The sequence below is a fragment of the Manis javanica genome, chromosome 8 (assembly GCF_040802235.1).
Source record: "Manis javanica isolate MJ-LG chromosome 8, MJ_LKY, whole genome shotgun sequence".
NCBI lineage: Eukaryota > Metazoa > Chordata > Mammalia > Pholidota > Manidae > Manis > Manis javanica.
Genome location: NC_133163.1, coordinates 122,484,784 through 122,501,055, shown reverse-complemented (window position 1 = coordinate 122,501,055; position 16,272 = coordinate 122,484,784). Strand labels below are relative to the sequence as shown.

Sequence of the window (16,272 nt, the reverse complement as noted above, 5' to 3'; positions counted from 1 at the left end):
TTCCTAGAAGTGGAATTCCTGGGTCAAATGGTATTTCTATTTTGAGCTTTTTGAGGAACCTCCATATTGCTTTCCACAATGGTTGAATCTTTAGGGTTTTTTATGTACAATATCATGTCATCTGCAAACAAGTACAGTTTAACTTCTTCCTTACCAATCTCGATGCCTTTTATTTCTTTGTGTTGTCTGATTGCCATGGCTAGGACTCCAGAACTATGTTGTAAAAGTGGGGAGAGTGGGCATCCTTATCTTGTTCCTGATCTTAAAGGAAAAGCTTTCAGCTTCTCACTGTTATGTGTAATGTTGGCTGTGGGTTTGTCATATATGCCCTTTATTATGTTGAGGTACTTGCCCTCTGTACCCATTTTGTTGAGTTTTTATCATGAATAAAAGTTGAACTTCATCAAATTCTTTTTCAGCATCTATTGAGATGATCATGTGGTTTTTTGTCCTTTATGTTAATGTGGGTGATGATAGATTTTCGAATGTTGTACCATCCTTGCATCCCTGGAATAAATCCTACGGGATCATGATGGGTGATCTTTTTAATGTATTTTTTCATTCAATTTGATTTGCTAATATTTTGTTGAGTATTTTTGCGTCTGTGTTCATCAGGGATATTGGTCTGTACTTTTCTTTTTTGGTGGGTCTTTGCCTGATTTTGGTATTAGAGTGATGCTGGCCTCATAGAATGAGTGTGAAGTATTCCCTCCTCTTCTACTTTTTGGAGAACTTTGAGGAGGATGGGTATTAGGTTTTCACTAAATGTTTGATAAAATTCAGTGGTGAAGCCATGTGGTCTAGAGATTGGGTTCTTAGGTAGTTTTTGATTATCAATTCAACATTGTTGCTGGTAATTGGTCTGTTAGAATTTTGTTTCTTCCTAGGTCAGTCATGGAAGGATGTAGTTTTCTACAAAATTGTCAATTTCTTCTAGGTTATCCAGTGTGTTAGCATATAATTTTTCATAGTATTCTCTAATAATTCTTTGCATTTCTGTGGTGTCTGTAGTTTTTCCTCTCATTTCTGATTCTGTTATGTGTGTAGACTCTCTTTTTTTCTTGATAAATCTGCCTAGGGGTTTATCTATTTTGTTTATTTTCTCAAAGAACCAGCTCTTGGTTTCAGTGATTCTATTGTTTTATTCTTATTGATTTTATTTATTTCTGCTCTGATCTTTACTATGTCTGTCCTTCTACTAACTTTGGGCCTCCTTTGTTCTTTTTCTAGTTTCATTAATTGTGAGTTTAAATTGTTCATGTGGGATTGTTCTTTCCTGAGGTAGGCCTGTATTGCAATATAGTTCCCTCTTAGCATGGCCTTCACTGCATCCCACAAATTTTGCAGTGATGAGTTATTGTTGTCATTTGTCTCTATATATTGCTTGATCTGTTTTTATTTGGTTGTTCATCCATTGATTATTTAGGAGCATGTTGTTAAGCTTCCATGTGTTTGTGAGCCTTTTTGTTTTCTTTCTACAATTTATTTCTAGTTTTATACCTTTGTGCTCTGAGAAATTGGTTGGTAGAATTTCATCTTTTTTAATTTACTGAGGCTCTTTTTGTGGCATAGTATGTAGTCTATTCTGGAAAATGTTCCATGTGCACTTGACAAGAATGTGTATCCTGCTGCTTTTGGTTGTAGAGTTCTGTAGATGTCTGTTAGGTCCATCTGTTCTAGTGTGTTGTTCAGTGCCTCTCTGTCCTTACTTATTTTCTGTCTAGTGGATCTGTCCTTTGGAGTGAGTGGTGTGTTGAAGTCTCCTAGAACGAATGCACTGCATTCTATTTCCTCCTTTAATTCTGTTAGTATTTGTTTCGCATATGTCAGTGCTCCTGTGTTGGGTGCATATATATTTATAATGGTCATATCCTCTTGTTGGACTGAGCCCTTTATCATTATGTAACGTCCTTGTTTATCTCTTGTTACTTTCTTTGTTTTGAAGTCTCTTTTGTCTGATACAAGCACTGCAACCCCTGCTTTTTTCTCTCTTAGTTGCATGAAATTTCTTTTTCCATCCCTTCACTTTTAGTCTGTGTATGTCTTTGGGTTTGCAGTGAGTCTCTTTTAAGCAGCATATAGATGGGTCTTGCTTTTTTATCCATTCTATTACTCTGTCTTTTGATTAGTGCATTCAGTCCATTTAGATTTAGGGTGATTATTGAAAGATATTTACTTATTGCCATTGCAGGTTTTAGATTTATGGTTACCAAAATTTCAAGGGTAGCTTCTTTACTATCTAACAGTCTAACTTAACTCATCATGCTATTTCAAACAAATCTAAAGGTTCTTTTTTTCCCCTCCTTCCTCATCCACTCTTTATATATTAGGTGTTATATTCTGTACTCTTGGTGTATCCTTTGACTGATTTTGGAGGTGGTTGATTTAGTTTTGCATTTGCTTAGAAATTAATTGGTCTGTTTCCTTAACTGTGGTTATATTTTCTCTGGTGACAGCTATTTAGCCTTAGGAGCACTTCCATCTATAGCAGTCCCTCAAAAATGCACTGTAGAAGGGGAATAAGGGGGCATTACGATTAGTATACTTAATGTAGGGGGCACAGGGAAGGCAGTAGAGGACAAAGACAAGTAGTGACTATAGCACCCTACTACACTGATGGATAGTGACTGTAATGGGGTATGTGGTGGGGACTTGATAATGGGGGGAATCTAACAATGTTGCTCATGCGATTGTATATTAATGATACCAAAATAAAAATATATATATTAAATACACTGTAGAGACAGTTTATGGGAGGTAAATTCCCTCAACTTCTACTTTTCTGGAAGTTGTTTCATCTGTGCTTTAAATTGAAATGATAATCTTGCCAGGTAGTATATTCTTGGTTCGAGGCCTTTCTGTTTCATTGCATGAAATACATGATTCCACTCCCTTCTGGCCTGTAAGGTTTCTCCTGAGAAGTCTGATTATAGCCTGATGGGTTTTCTTTTGTATGTGATCTTTTTTCTCTCTCTGGCTGCTTTTAATACTATGCCTCATCCTTGATCTTTGCCATTTTAATTATTATATGTCTTTGTGTTGTCCTTCTTAGGTCCCTTGTGTTGGGAGATCTGTGCACTTCCATGGCCTGAGACCCTATTTCCTTCCCCAGAAAGACACCATCCCTTTTTCTCTCTCTTCTTCTGGTACCCCTATAATGCGAATATTGCTCCATTTGTATTGGTCAGTTTTCTTAATATTTTTTTATTCCTAGATGGCCTTTTTTCTCTCTGCCTCAGCTTCTTTGTATTCCTGTTCTCTAATTTCAGTTTCATTTACTGTGTCCTCTACCTCATCTGATCTGCTTTCAAATCCCTCCATTTTATGTTTCATTTTGGATACTGTATTTTTCAGTTTTTTTTTTCTTGAAGTCTTTGTGAGGTCTTGAGTATTTTTCTGTAGCTCTGTGAACATGTTCATGATTTTTATTTTGAAATCTTTATCAGGAAGATCAGTGATTTCAGTTTCACTTAGCCCTCTTTCTGGTGTTAATGGGTTTTTGGTTTGTACCAAGTTCTTTTACTGTTTCATATTTGTATGGATTACTCTGGAATAACTTTGTGTAGGTATTGCCATCTAGGGTCTAGGAGCTCTACTCTCTAGAGCTGCCCAGTACCTCAAGTGATGGTGCGGTTCGCAGGTGAGCGGTGCCTGTACCTGTTGGGAGGGAAGAGCTCTTTCCTGCTTCCTGGCTGCACTGCTTGCCTCCATTGCCAGGGCCAGTGTGCTAAGTGTGAAGGGAGGAGCTCAGCATTATGCCCCTGTAGCGTCTATAGGTGGAGCCGCCCTCTGACTGGCCTGGCACAAGGGTGGAGGCAGCAGGTTTGCAAAGTGGTTCCAGCCAGGCAGAAGGAGCGGCAGGCTGTGTATCGTGGTGGGGGTGCCTCGGCACCTGTCGCCAGCCAGGAGGATGGACCTCCTGAAGCTCCTGAATGTTCCCAACCTGCTGGGCTAGTGTGCTGGGATGATCTTGTCCACCTGTCCTTTCTCCTGAGCAGCAAGCTCTATGTAATCCTTGCCCCTTCAGCAGCTGTCTCACTGTTGGGAAGTCTTTCAAAGTGCCTATCTTTCTTCTGCCCCAGAATGGCTGGTTGTCCCACAAGCAGCTGGAATCTCAGTCTCTCCAAGTACTCTGCCTGGCTTTGCTTTCCAACCCCACTAATCTCCAGAGCACCATGTAATGTGGGTTCGTGGTCCTGGAGCAGATCTACAGGGCTGGGTGTTCAGCAGTCCTAGGCTCCTACCCGCTCCCCGCTCTGTTTCTTCCTCCTGCTGGTGAGCTGTGGTCGGGGGAGAGCTTGTGTCCCACTGGATTGCAGCTTTGCTACTTTACCCTCTTCCATCAGTTCTTCTCTTTTTTCCAGATATAGGCAGACTGTTGCAGTCTTTCTGGTTGCTCTTTCAGGAATTTTATTTGCTGTATTTTTGTATTATATGTGGCTTTGGGGAAAAGTTTCTGTCTCACTTCTCATGCCCTCATTAAGCGTCTTTGCTCATAATTTTAAAAAGCATCTTTCCACAGCTTGATAATTGGGGAAGCAGGGCTTCTACTCTAACAGAATGGGGTCTTTAGTTTTTTATTTTCCCTACTTTCATGTTGAACATTTTCAAACCAATTAATGGTTTGCTACATTTGTTTTATACCTAGTCTATTTAAAATGCCTTTTTTTCCTCAACCATTTGAAAGTTGCCAACACTTTACCCCTTAATGCTTAGATAGACATCTAAGAATCCAGATGTCTTTTCCTACATAACCACAATACTGTTAATATGCTTTAATCAGTTTGGCATAAAATACAGACAGGTCATTTTTCTGAAGAGTCCAGGCCAGGGGTGGTGTAGAAAGCCCTGCAATCTGCTAATTGTTTCCTAATTTTTAAAACCAGTAAAACATATTTGGCAAGAGTACTGCATAAATTATGTGAAATTCCAGTTATATCCCCTCAGGAGGAACATGGTGTCAGTATTCCTATCATCTTTTTGTTATATACCCGTCAGTTGACAGAAGGCAACATAAATGTAGCAATGAGTGAGAAAACGAAGTTTGGATTCAGACCTCTGTTCAAATTTCAGTCTAATACATAAGAGTCAACTACCCTTCTCATGCTTTGCTTTTATCTGGAAATGGAGCTACTTTGCAGGCTTACAATTAGAGTGAATGAGTAGTAAGATTAGCACTTAGAATTTTTATGATTGTAGTATTTGGGAAGATGGTTTAAGCCTAGCCATTCCTAAGCTTTGCTACTTGCCACCGCAGTTTTTCTTCTCTGTTTAACCAGATACCAGGGAGCTTCTCCTTAACATATGGGGTCCATCTTCATATTTTGCAGACATTGTTCATTTTGCCCAGTTTTACATTTTCATACGTTGGGGAGGTTTGTTTAAAAACAGACAAGTGATACAACACTGTGCCAGGCCTGGCTCTTCCCAGGTGTGGCCAAGACTTCATGACTAGCTTTCTGCCCAGCATTTTAATCTTAAAAATACCCTCTTAGAGCAAGTGTTAGGCTCTAGAAGTAGATGCTGCATATTTTCTCTCAGAAAATCTAGAGACTGTTATTTGTGTTAGTGTGCTGGGACTACCATACCAGAATGCCACAGACTGGGTGGCTTAAAGAACAGAAATTCATTTTCTCACAGTTCTGGAGGCTGAAAGTCCAAGACCAAGGTGCCAGCAGGATTAGTTTCTGATGAGGTCTGGCTGCTGGCTTACAGCTGCCTTTTTGCTTTGTCCTCACAGGGCCTTTTTCTCTGTGTGTACACATCCCGTACCTCTCTTCTCTTACAAGGACACCGGTCCTATTGGATTAGCGCCCTACTCTATGACCTCATTTAATCTTAATGATCTCCTTAAAAGTTCTATCCCCAAATACAGCCACATTGGGGGTTAGGGCTTCAGCATGTGAATTAGTGGGAGGCGGGGTAGGGGGGGCACACAATTAAGCCCACAACATTGAAGAAACATAACTGACTGGTAGAGGATAGGCTTTTCAGGCAAATAAAGATTCTACTCTCACCTCTACAACTTTGTGGCCTTAGGCAATTCAGTTAACACCTGTTACCCTCAGTTGCCTTATATATATGAAGTGAATATGACTATGCCAAGTGAGGATATTGTGATGATTGGGAACTATCTCTTACCTAGAGGGAGGTGACATGAATTAATGCAAGGATAAAGGTGGGGCTGGTGGCCTGGGAGTCCAGAAAGATCTACAGACTCATGGGCTCCATCCATCAGTAATATATTATCTACAATTATCAGAGAAGTTGAGGATTAGAGTCTTAAAACCCGGTGAGATGGGAAAAAGGTTCTTAGAGGTAAGTAGGACAAAAAATTCACCCATGATGAACACAGATACAAAAATCCTGAACAAAATATTATCAAACTGAATTCAACGATACATTAAAAGGATGATATATACCACTCAGGTGGGATTTATTCCAGGAATGCATGTTCACCATCCACAAAACAATCCACATGATATATACCACATTAACAGAATAAAGGAAAAAAATCATATGATCATCTCAAGAGATGCAGAAAAAGCATTTGATAAAATTCAATTATCAATTTATGATAAAAACTCAAAGTGGGTTAGAGGAAGCATACTTCAACATAATAAAGGCCATATATGGCAAACTCATGGCTAACATCATACTCAATGGTGAGAAGCTGAAAGCTTTTTCTCTAAGATCAAGAACAAGACAAGAATGCCCACTCTCACCACTTACATAGTATTAGAAGTCCTAGCCAGAGCAATTAGGTAAGAAAAAGAAATGAGGCATCCAAATTGGAAACAAGCAAAGCTATCACTATATAGAAAGCCCTAAAGCCCACCAAAAAAACTGTTAAAACTAATCAACAAATTCAGTAAAGTTGCAGGATACAAAGTCAACACACAAGAATCTTGCATTTCTATACACAAAAAATAAGTTATCTAACAGAGAGAAGCTGACAGCTTTTCCTTTAAGATCGGGAACAAGACAAGGATACCCAATCTCCCCGCTTTTATTCAACATAGTACTGGAGGTCCTAGCCACGGCAATCAGACAACACAAAGAAATAAAAGGCATCCAGATTGGTAAGGAAGAAGTCAAACTGTCCCTGTTTACAGATGACATCATATTGTACATAAAAAAAACCTAAAGATTCCACTCTAAAACTACTAGATCTAATATCTGAATTCAGCAAAGTTGGAAGATACAAAATTAATACACAGAAATCTGTTGCATTCCTATACACTAGTGATGAACTAGCAGAAAGAGAAATCAAGAAAACAATTCCATTCACAATCGCATCAAAAAGAATAAAATACCTAGGAATAAACCTAACCAAGTAAGTGAAAGGCCTATACTCTGAAAATACCAGATGATTCTTAAGAGAAATTAAAGAGGACACTCATCCCATGCTCTTGGCTAGGAAGATTAATATTGTCAAAATGGCCATCCTGCCTAAAGCAATCTACAGATTCAATGCAATCCCTATCAAAATACCAACAGCATTCTTCAACAAACTGGAACAGAAAGTTCAAAAATTCATATGGAACCACAAAAGACCCCAAATAGCCAAAGCAATCCTGAAAAGGAAGAATAAAGCAGACGGAATTAAGCTCCCTGACTTCAAACTCTACTACAAAGTCACAGTAAACAAAACAATTTGGTATTGGCACAAGAACAGACCCATAGACCAGTGAAACAGAATAGAGAGTTCAGATATAAACTCAAGCATATATGGTCAATTAATATGCGATAAAGGAGCCATGGACATACAATGGGGAAATGACAGCCTCTTCAACAGTTGGTGTTGGCAAAACTGGACAGATACATGTAAGGGAATGAAACTGCATCACTGTCTAACCCCATACACAAAAGTAAATTCAAAATGGATCAAAGACCTGAATGTAAGTCATGAAACCATAAAATTCTTAGAAAAAAAACATATAAAAATCTCTTGGACATAAACATGAGTGACTTCTTCATGAAATATCTCCCCGGGCAAGGGAAACAAAAGCAAAAAAAAACAAGTGGGACTATATCAAGCTGAAAAGCTTCTGTACAGCAAAGGACACCATCAATAGAACAAAAAGGTACCCTACAGTATGGGAGAATATATTCATAAATGACAGATCCGATAAGGGGTTGACATCCAAAATATATAAAGAGCTCATGCACCTCAACAAACAGAAAGCAAATAATCCAATTAAAAAATGAGCAGAGGAGCTGAACAGACAGTTCTCCAAAGAAGATGGCCAACAGGTACATGAAAAGATGCTCCACATCACTAGTCATCAGAGAAATGCAAATTAAAACCACAATGAGATATCACCTCACACCAGTAAGGATGGCCACCATCCAAAAGACAAACAACAACAAATGTTGGCGAGGCTGTGGAGAAAGGGGAACCCTCTACACTGCTGGTGGGAATGTAAACTAGTTCAACCACTGTGGATAGCAGTATGGAGCTTCCTCAAAAAACTCAAAATAGAAATACCATTTGACCCAGGAATTCAACTCCTAGGAAGTTACCCTAAGAATGCAGCAGCCCAGTTTGAAAAAGACAGATGCACCCCTGTGTTTATCGCAGCACTGTTTACAATAGCCAAGAAATGGAAGCAACCTAAGTGTCCATGAGTAGATGAATGGATAAAGAAAATGTGGTACATATACATAATGGAGTATTATTCATCCATAAGAAGACAACAGATCCTACAGTTGTAACAACATGGATTGAGCTAGAGGGTATTATGCTCAGTGAAGTAAGCCAGGCAGAGAAAGACAAGTACCAAATGATTTCACTCATCTGTGGAGTGTAACAACACAGAAAAAAACTGAAGGAACAAAACAGCAGCAGACTTACAGAATCCAAGAACGGACTCACAGTTGCCAAAGGGAAAGGGACTGTGGAGGATGGGTGGGAAGGGAGGGATAAGGGGAGAAGGGGGCGTTATGATGAGCACACATAATGTGGGGTGGGGCACATGGAAGGCAGTATAGCACAGAGAAGACAAGTAGTGACTCTGTAGCATCTTACTATGCTGATGGACAGTGACTGTAATGGGGGATGTGGTGGGGACTTGATAATGGGGGGAATCTAGTACCCAAAATGTTGCTCATGTAATTGTAATATTAATACCAAAAAAAGAAAAAACAGAACCCCACCCAATTAAAAAAAAGTTATCAGAAAAATCAAGAAACTCCCATTTACAATTGCTTGAAAAAGAATAAAATACCTAGGAATAAATTTAATCAAAGAGGTAAAAGACCTGTACACTGAAAACTGGAAGACATTTATGAAAGTAAGAAGAACCAAATAAATCGAAGGATACTTGTGTTCATGAATTTGGAGAATTAATATTGTTAAAAACCCATACTACCCAAAGCAGTTTATAAATGTAATGCAATCCCTATCAACCTTCCACTGACATTTTTCACATAAATAGAAGAATCCCAAAATGTGTATGGACCCACAAAAGACCCTGAATAGCCAAAGCAATACTGAGAAACAAAGCTGGAAGCATCACACTCCCTGATTTTGAACTATATTGCAAAACTTTAGTAATCAAAAAGTATGGTGTTGGCATTAAAAAAAAAATCAGTTAATGGAACAGCAGAGCCCAGAAAGAAATCCATGCACTTGTGTCAATTAATTTACAACAAAGGAGGCAAAAATAGACAACAGGGAAAGGATAGTCCCTTCAAAAAATTGTGTTGAGAAAGCTGGCAGCCACGCCCCAAAGGATGGAAGTAGATTCTCTCATAGTCTTCCTGGAGATTCTGTGACATCAGGTGGGTCTTGATCACATTTTCTTTGGCCCTTGGTAAGGTCCCCATTACTTTAACAGTCAGCAGACACTTGATGAAAACCACTTCTTTGGAGTCCACAGGGAGCTGGGTTCAAATTCTGAGTTTAGCGCCTAACTGGTCAATTTGACCAAGTCTAAGCCTCATTTGCATAACAGGAGTGAACAGCTGGCTTCAATGGGAGGTCATGAGGATTAAACATTAAGTTGAGCCATATGAAATGCTGTTTCTGCAGGTCAAAAAGGTGGGGTAAAATCTACCAAAATAGCATTCCACTGTGCTTATGATACTTAAAAAAACTCCAACCCTAAATTCTTTTCTCCTTTCCTAAGGCATAGATAGTCCCACACGTCTTCGCGTGGCCCTGGGGACTCAGAAGTTCCCCCCTGTTGCCCTACCCGGCGAAGACCAATAAATCAGTCTCGGGACAGCCTCATGAAATTCAGCAACTCTACAAGGATGTGGAGCTTCTTTCCAGCCGGCCGCTGGCACAAGCACATCCCTCGGGGCCAGAGGTCAAGGGCTGTGACAGCTCCTTGCCTGGGCACACGCACTCAACGCTTTCACACTTCTTTCCAAAGCCTGTTGTGCGTGTTTGTCGCTGTCAGCTGGGTAGTGATACGTTCCACTTTAAAATGTGGAAACTGAGGCCTAGAGAGGGCCAGGCCCGTCAAGGCCTCTAGCACCACGTGGTGTCGGAAACAACATGGGCTTGGCGTTGGGTGGATCGGCGACACTGACTCCAGTTGTGTGACCCCCGCACCGTCCCTGAACCCCTCGGTCGCAGGCCGGCTTCCTTTCCTGGAGAAGGGCACTGATCCCCTCCTTCCTCATGCACCTGTCCTCGGCTCAACCCAGGATCTGCCCTGGGGGCAGCGGCTCCGGCAAGATGACGCTCGGGGAGGCCCTGCGGGGGCCGCGTGCTCGCCCGGAAGTAGCGGGCTCGGCCCGGCGGGCACACTTCCGCGGTCCTCCGTAAGTATCCACATCGAATTTCGAATAAAGAGAATTGGTTTCGACATTCGCAGCCTCAGTCCAACAGCAAGTACCTTGGCATGGGAAGGGGAGACTGTAACTTACCCACCTCCAAAGGCGGAACAGTGGCGCCAGCCCGACATCCGGAGGGTCGGGGGAGTTCGCGCGGGCCCCGCTCGCGCCTGCGCGCCGCCATCTTGCTCAAGCAGGGCCCGCCCCCTCCCCGCCCGCAGCGCCCTGGCTTCGCGGCGCGGCCCCGCGGTCCAGAGGGGCGGGGCCAGGTATGGCTACCGCGGGAGCCGGCATGCTCGGCGCGCGGGCTTCTGTCCCGCGACCTCAGCCGGGCGGGGCCCCGGGCCGCGCGGCGGGAGCTGCTGGGGTGCCCACCGGGGCGAGAAGCAGCGGAGTTCCGCGGCCTGGCGAGCGGGCCCCGGGGGCTGTGGAGAAGCGGGGGCCGTACATGGTGACGCGTGCGCCTTCCGCTCAGGCCAAGCCGCGTGAGTGCGGTCCGGTGGGTCTGCCGGGGCGGGCCCCGGGGCCCCGCTGGGGCGACCCCGGACGGGCAGGGCGCCTGCAGCCGACCCCCGCAAATCTGTTCGCAAGAGCAGGTTCCTAGGGTTAGGGAGACACGGTGGGACGGGGCAGACCCCGCTGACCCGCCCCTTTGACTTCCAGAGAAGCACCGAGACCTGGCCAAGGCGGTTCTGCGGAGAAAGCGCGTGCTGGGGGCCTCGCCCAGCCGCCCCGACTCTCCAGGGAAAAGGTCTCGGCGGGCGCGGCCTCCTCTGGGCGAGCAGTTACCGGAGAGGACCCTCCTCCTCGGGCTGGGAGACAGAGTTTAAGGCCGAACCAGTGATTCCCCTGGTGCCTAACTGTCAGGTTCACGGTGTTAAAATGGGAAACATAACAAACGACCTTTTTCTTTTCCTTTAAGGATGTAGTGGTGTCGAGGGAAAAGCCTTGGGAATAAGACAGCCTTGCCAGTGCACAGGATCACTGACCGTATAATCCCTGGAGGAGCGGAGTGGCTAGGATCCCCAGGAGTCGGGAGACGGGGCGGTGGGGGAACAGCCAGGGCTGTGTTTTTTTCTAGAACAGAACGATAAACTCTGAGGATTGTTTACGACCTTACCCGGTGCCTCCTTTACAGATCAGAGCTAAGACTCAGAGGCGAAGGGATTTGCCCAGGACTTGCTGGGTTTTTTGTTGTTGTTCTCTGGTTAAATGTGGTGTGGGAAGGGGGTGCTTTTCCTCCGCAGTCGGGGGAGCGGTGGGGGGTAAACGCGCGTTCCGAGGAGCTGTAGCCGGATACGCGCCTGTCAGTGGTGGCCGGGCCCAGGTAGGAAGCAAGCTGGGACTAGTGTGGCCAGTTCTTTCCCATAAGGGCGAGGACTCCAGCTTCCCTTGTGAAATGCTGGTGCTTCATCTGTGCTGCTTCTCTCCCCTTATGTCCCCCCAGGTCAGTGAAGTTTAACAAAGGCTATACTGCTCTTAGTCAGAGTCCAGATGAAAACCTGGTGTCGCTCGACTCTGACAGGTGAGTGTTCTCCTTGGAGAGTTCACCCTTGGAGGAGTGACTTGTATAAAACTGCAAATCGCTTGTTCCCTGCCTTTTCCAAGACCCTTCGTGCATGTTCCGGGCTGTCTTGTTTAGAGAGCACCGCTGCTTCCCAACAAGGCTTGGTTAGAGGGCTCCTAGGTGGTCGTGCTGCTCTTGGATCTGGGGCACCAACCTATATGGGGGAATCACCCTGCCCTGTTACGTCTGCGCTGTTAGGGACAGTGACCCTGTCCCTGCTGGAGCCAGCTGAAGGAGCAATTTGTACTCATGGCAGATGTTGGGCTTAAGTTGTAGGTTATGTGGTCTTTGCTCACAAGTCCTCTAGACCCCCTTGCATGCTCTCCCCTTTGCCATTTGCAGCTATACTCCACAGGCATCCCCCTCAACTGACCATCTTCCTCTTCTCCTAGTGATGAGGAGCTGGAAACCAGATATTCCTCCGGGTATTCCTCTGCAGAGGCAAGTCCAGAGCGCCCTTCTGCATGGGGCCAGGCTGCAGGCAGCTTCACCGCCACTGCCAAGTGTTTGTGTGGCGCCTACTGTATGCACAGCACTGTGCCAAACTTCTGGTCTGTTTCCCAGTCTTCTACTGTGCCTCTTCCCCCAGCAGAGGTATAGGTGTGTCTGAGGAGGGCTGTAGAAAATCCAGACCATACACCCTTAGGGCTGCAAATGACCTCTCAAGTCTTCTAGTCTAGGCTACCACTTAGAAAAGAAGTCCTCCTGATAAATCCCAGTGAAGTGTTGACCAGCCCCTCTGCTTGCATGCTCCTTGTAATCGCTTACTCGCTAGCTCCAAGCAGTTTTGCTGCCTGCCCTCCCTCCAACATACACACATACACAATCCCTTCTTGGATAGCTCTTGGAGAAGTCTTATTAATTTAAAACGTCTCCAGCAGCCTGGACTCAGTGGCCCTAGGCCTGCCCCCCAGTGTCACACAGTATTCTCGTTCGCCTTGTGATCGCCTTTTATCTGAGACAGCATTCCTGTCCCTTGCCTGGCCATCCTCCACCAAGCCCGCATTCTTCCAGGCCAAACGACTTCTGTTCCTTCAGTTGTTGAATCTGTGGGAACTCAGACTGAGATCCTCCTGGGCTGGCCTTTCGGACATGTTTCCTGAGTGACTGTCTCAGGCAGAACCACGGGGCATAAAGTTCTGGCATTTCAGCTTTTGCTGCCTTTGACCATGATGAAGTGCTGGGGACATGCCTGTCCACTGCTCATAGTCCTTATTCTCCTGGAAACCTTAGCCACCCCTGAGTTTCTGTCAGAAAGAATACAGTTTGTAAGTTGTATCTTTCTTGAATTGAGTGCCTAAGATTGTTAAAACTAAGAAGAAAAATTAGCCAAGAGCCAGAGAAAGTCTTACACTGTCCCCAGCCTCATTTTCCTTCTGCTCAGAACTGGTGAAGCCAGGCTGACAGGTTCCACTCTGCAGGGAACAGGCTCTGCGAGCACTGGAAGATCACACGTCTGACCAGCCGTGCAGAGCAACAACTCCCCACCCCATTCTCTATAACTCACGCTCTTCTGCTCTTCTCCCCCATTGTTCTGGTGTCATCGTCCCATATTTTTTAGCATTCATAGGGATCAGTCTGGGTTCCCAGCGGGAATGGTCAGGGTATTGACTTTCAAGCATAATTTGGAATTTGATACTTACATCAGATGCCTCAGGGAGAGAGCAGCTTTCCTGGGGGTGAATGACAGTGCGGCCTGGCGAGTACTGGCCCAGGCCACTGGTGCTCTGTAGACTGCTGGGTGAGGCACAGGTAGGAAAGGAGGCACTTCCTTCTGTAGTCCGAGGATGTATGCGGTTGGCCTGAGGGTGGAGCGTGACCAGGGAACTCCAGTAAGAGAATGTAGGTCTGCTTTTAGGGCAGCAGTTATTTCTGATTTGAAGTCTGGCTTATAGTTCTCTCCTCTCCTGCTCCTAGCAGGTGAACCAGGATGTGAATCGGCAGCTGCTCCAGGATGGGTATCGCCTGGATGAGATTCCAGATGACGAGGACTTGGACCTCATTCCCCCCAAGCCTGTGGCCTCCTCAGCATGCTCCGGCTCCTGGTGCTGTCTTGGGGACTCTTCCTCCTGCACCCTCCAGTAGGCATGACTCCCTAAGATGGGCCCTGCTCACCGTGCTTGCAGAGCCCTGTTGGCCCTTCATAGGTCACACAGTGCAGCGGGGATTGCTGCCAGCCCAAGTCATGGAAGGCACTGGTGCTTGGGAAGGTCACTGATCGGCAGTCCCCCCTTATTTGGTGCTTCTCAGGCCAGAGGCCCCATCTAGACCATAGGGCAACAGGTGGAATTCTGCAGTTTCCACTTTAATAAGGACAAGAACAGAGGAATTCTGGTTCTTATGAGTGGCAGAGGTGGCTCAGAAAAACTTGGCGACATCCTGACTGGTATTTGTCATAATCTGTGGGGTGAGAGAGCTTGTGTGTCAAGGCTGTGCTGAATGGTGTATGGAGGCAGAAAATAGCACTTTATAGCTTGCGGTGGGAATCTTTGAAAAATAATTTAACTATGTGGGGCCAGTTCAAGAAATTCCATGTGCTCTCCTCTTCTTCGTTGCTCCATGGTGGCTTACATGTTTGACCTTCAAGAAAGCATAAAGTAAAGCCCTTTGGCCCTCTTCCAGTTGTACTTGTTTGACTATAGTAGGGCTGCCTGATGGCACAGCAGGAACAACGCTTCTGGAATCTCTGGATCTGAAGCATCCCAAACTGGTCCAACTGGGTGGGTTTAGTGACTGTGGTCAGCCCATCCCTAGAGAAAAAAGCTGCTCCACTATGTACACGTTTTTGTTTTTTTTTTTTTGAGATGGCATCTCTCATATTTATTGATCAAATGGCTGTTAACAACAATAAAATTCTGTATAGGGGGGTCAATGCTCAATGCACAATCATTAATCCACCCCCAGCCTACTTCTCATCAGTCTCCAATCTTCTGAAGCATAACGAACAAGTTCTTACATGGTGAACAAATTCTTACACAGTGAATAATTTCTTACATGGTGAACAGTGCAAGGGCAGTCATCACAGAAACTTTCGGTTTTGATCACGCATCATGAACTATAAACAATCAGGTCAAATATGAATATTCGTTTGATTTTTATACTTGATTTATATGTGAATCCCACATTTCTCCCTTTATTATTATTATTATTTTTTTTTAATAAAATGCTGAAGTGGTAGGTAGATGTAAGATAAAGGTAGAAAATATAGTTTAGTGCTGTAAGAGGGCAAATGTAGATGATCAGCTGTGTGCCTGTAGACTATGTGTTAATCCAAGCTAGACAAGGGCAATAAAACATCCACGGATGCAGAAGATTTCTCTCAAAACAGGGGGGGTGAGGTTCTAAGCCTCACCTCTGTTGATCCCCAATTTCTCACCTGATGGCCCCCCTGTGACTGTGCCTGTCTTAGGTTGTTCCTCCCTTGAGGAATCTTACCCGTCTCTGGCTAACCAGTCATCTTCCGGGGCCATACAGGGAAATGTAAAGTTGGTAAGTGAGAGAGAAGCCATATTGTTTGAAAAGCTTAGCTTTTTACTTCTTTGTAGATTTATGCCCTGTGGCTTCTATGCCCTACATTGTCTTTACCACTTGGAGGAGTAATGATACTCGGTGAATTTGATATGAGGCACGAATTCTATTTAAGGGTTGTAATTAGGAAGGAAGAAGAAAAGCTACAGATGTAGCAGATGGAAGAAAACATGGGAAGATTGATTATTTCTTTGACATATCTTCTTGTAGAGTAACTTAAGCATGTATAAGTTTTAAACTCCTAATTAAATTGCGCACAGACATTAACATAATAGGAATACAGTTACATAACCAAAGCAGATCTATAATTACCAGCCATCTCCAGTGAAGCCAAGAAAACCAGTTAGGCACCCTAGGCATTTGTGAAAATTTGCCTATGATATAATGGA

At 44.2% G+C, this 16,272-nt stretch overlaps 1 protein-coding gene across 5 annotated transcripts; it reads left to right on the top strand.

The window, feature by feature from the left end:
* Positions 1-10,950: 10,950 nt before the first annotated feature.
* Positions 10,951-15,222, top strand: FAM219B (family with sequence similarity 219 member B). 5 transcript variants are annotated; one of them, XM_037010168.2, is made up of 5 exons: positions 10,951-11,273; positions 11,452-11,539; positions 12,236-12,313; positions 12,748-12,955; positions 14,273-14,404. In XM_037010168.2, the coding sequence occupies exons 1-4, from the start codon at positions 11,060-11,062 to the stop codon at positions 12,953-12,955; spliced, it is 588 nt and encodes a 195-aa protein (XP_036866063.1). In that variant the 5' UTR covers positions 10,951-11,059; the 3' UTR covers positions 14,273-14,404. The 5 variants fall into 5 exon arrangements, with proteins under 5 accessions (XP_036866063.1, XP_036866065.1, XP_036866064.1 ...); XM_037010170.2 differs by having other exon boundaries at positions 10,959-11,273; positions 12,748-12,906; positions 14,276-14,414; XM_037010169.2 differs by having other exon boundaries at positions 10,970-11,273; positions 12,748-12,906; positions 14,273-15,222.
* The last annotated feature ends 1,050 nt before the right edge of the window (positions 15,223-16,272 follow it).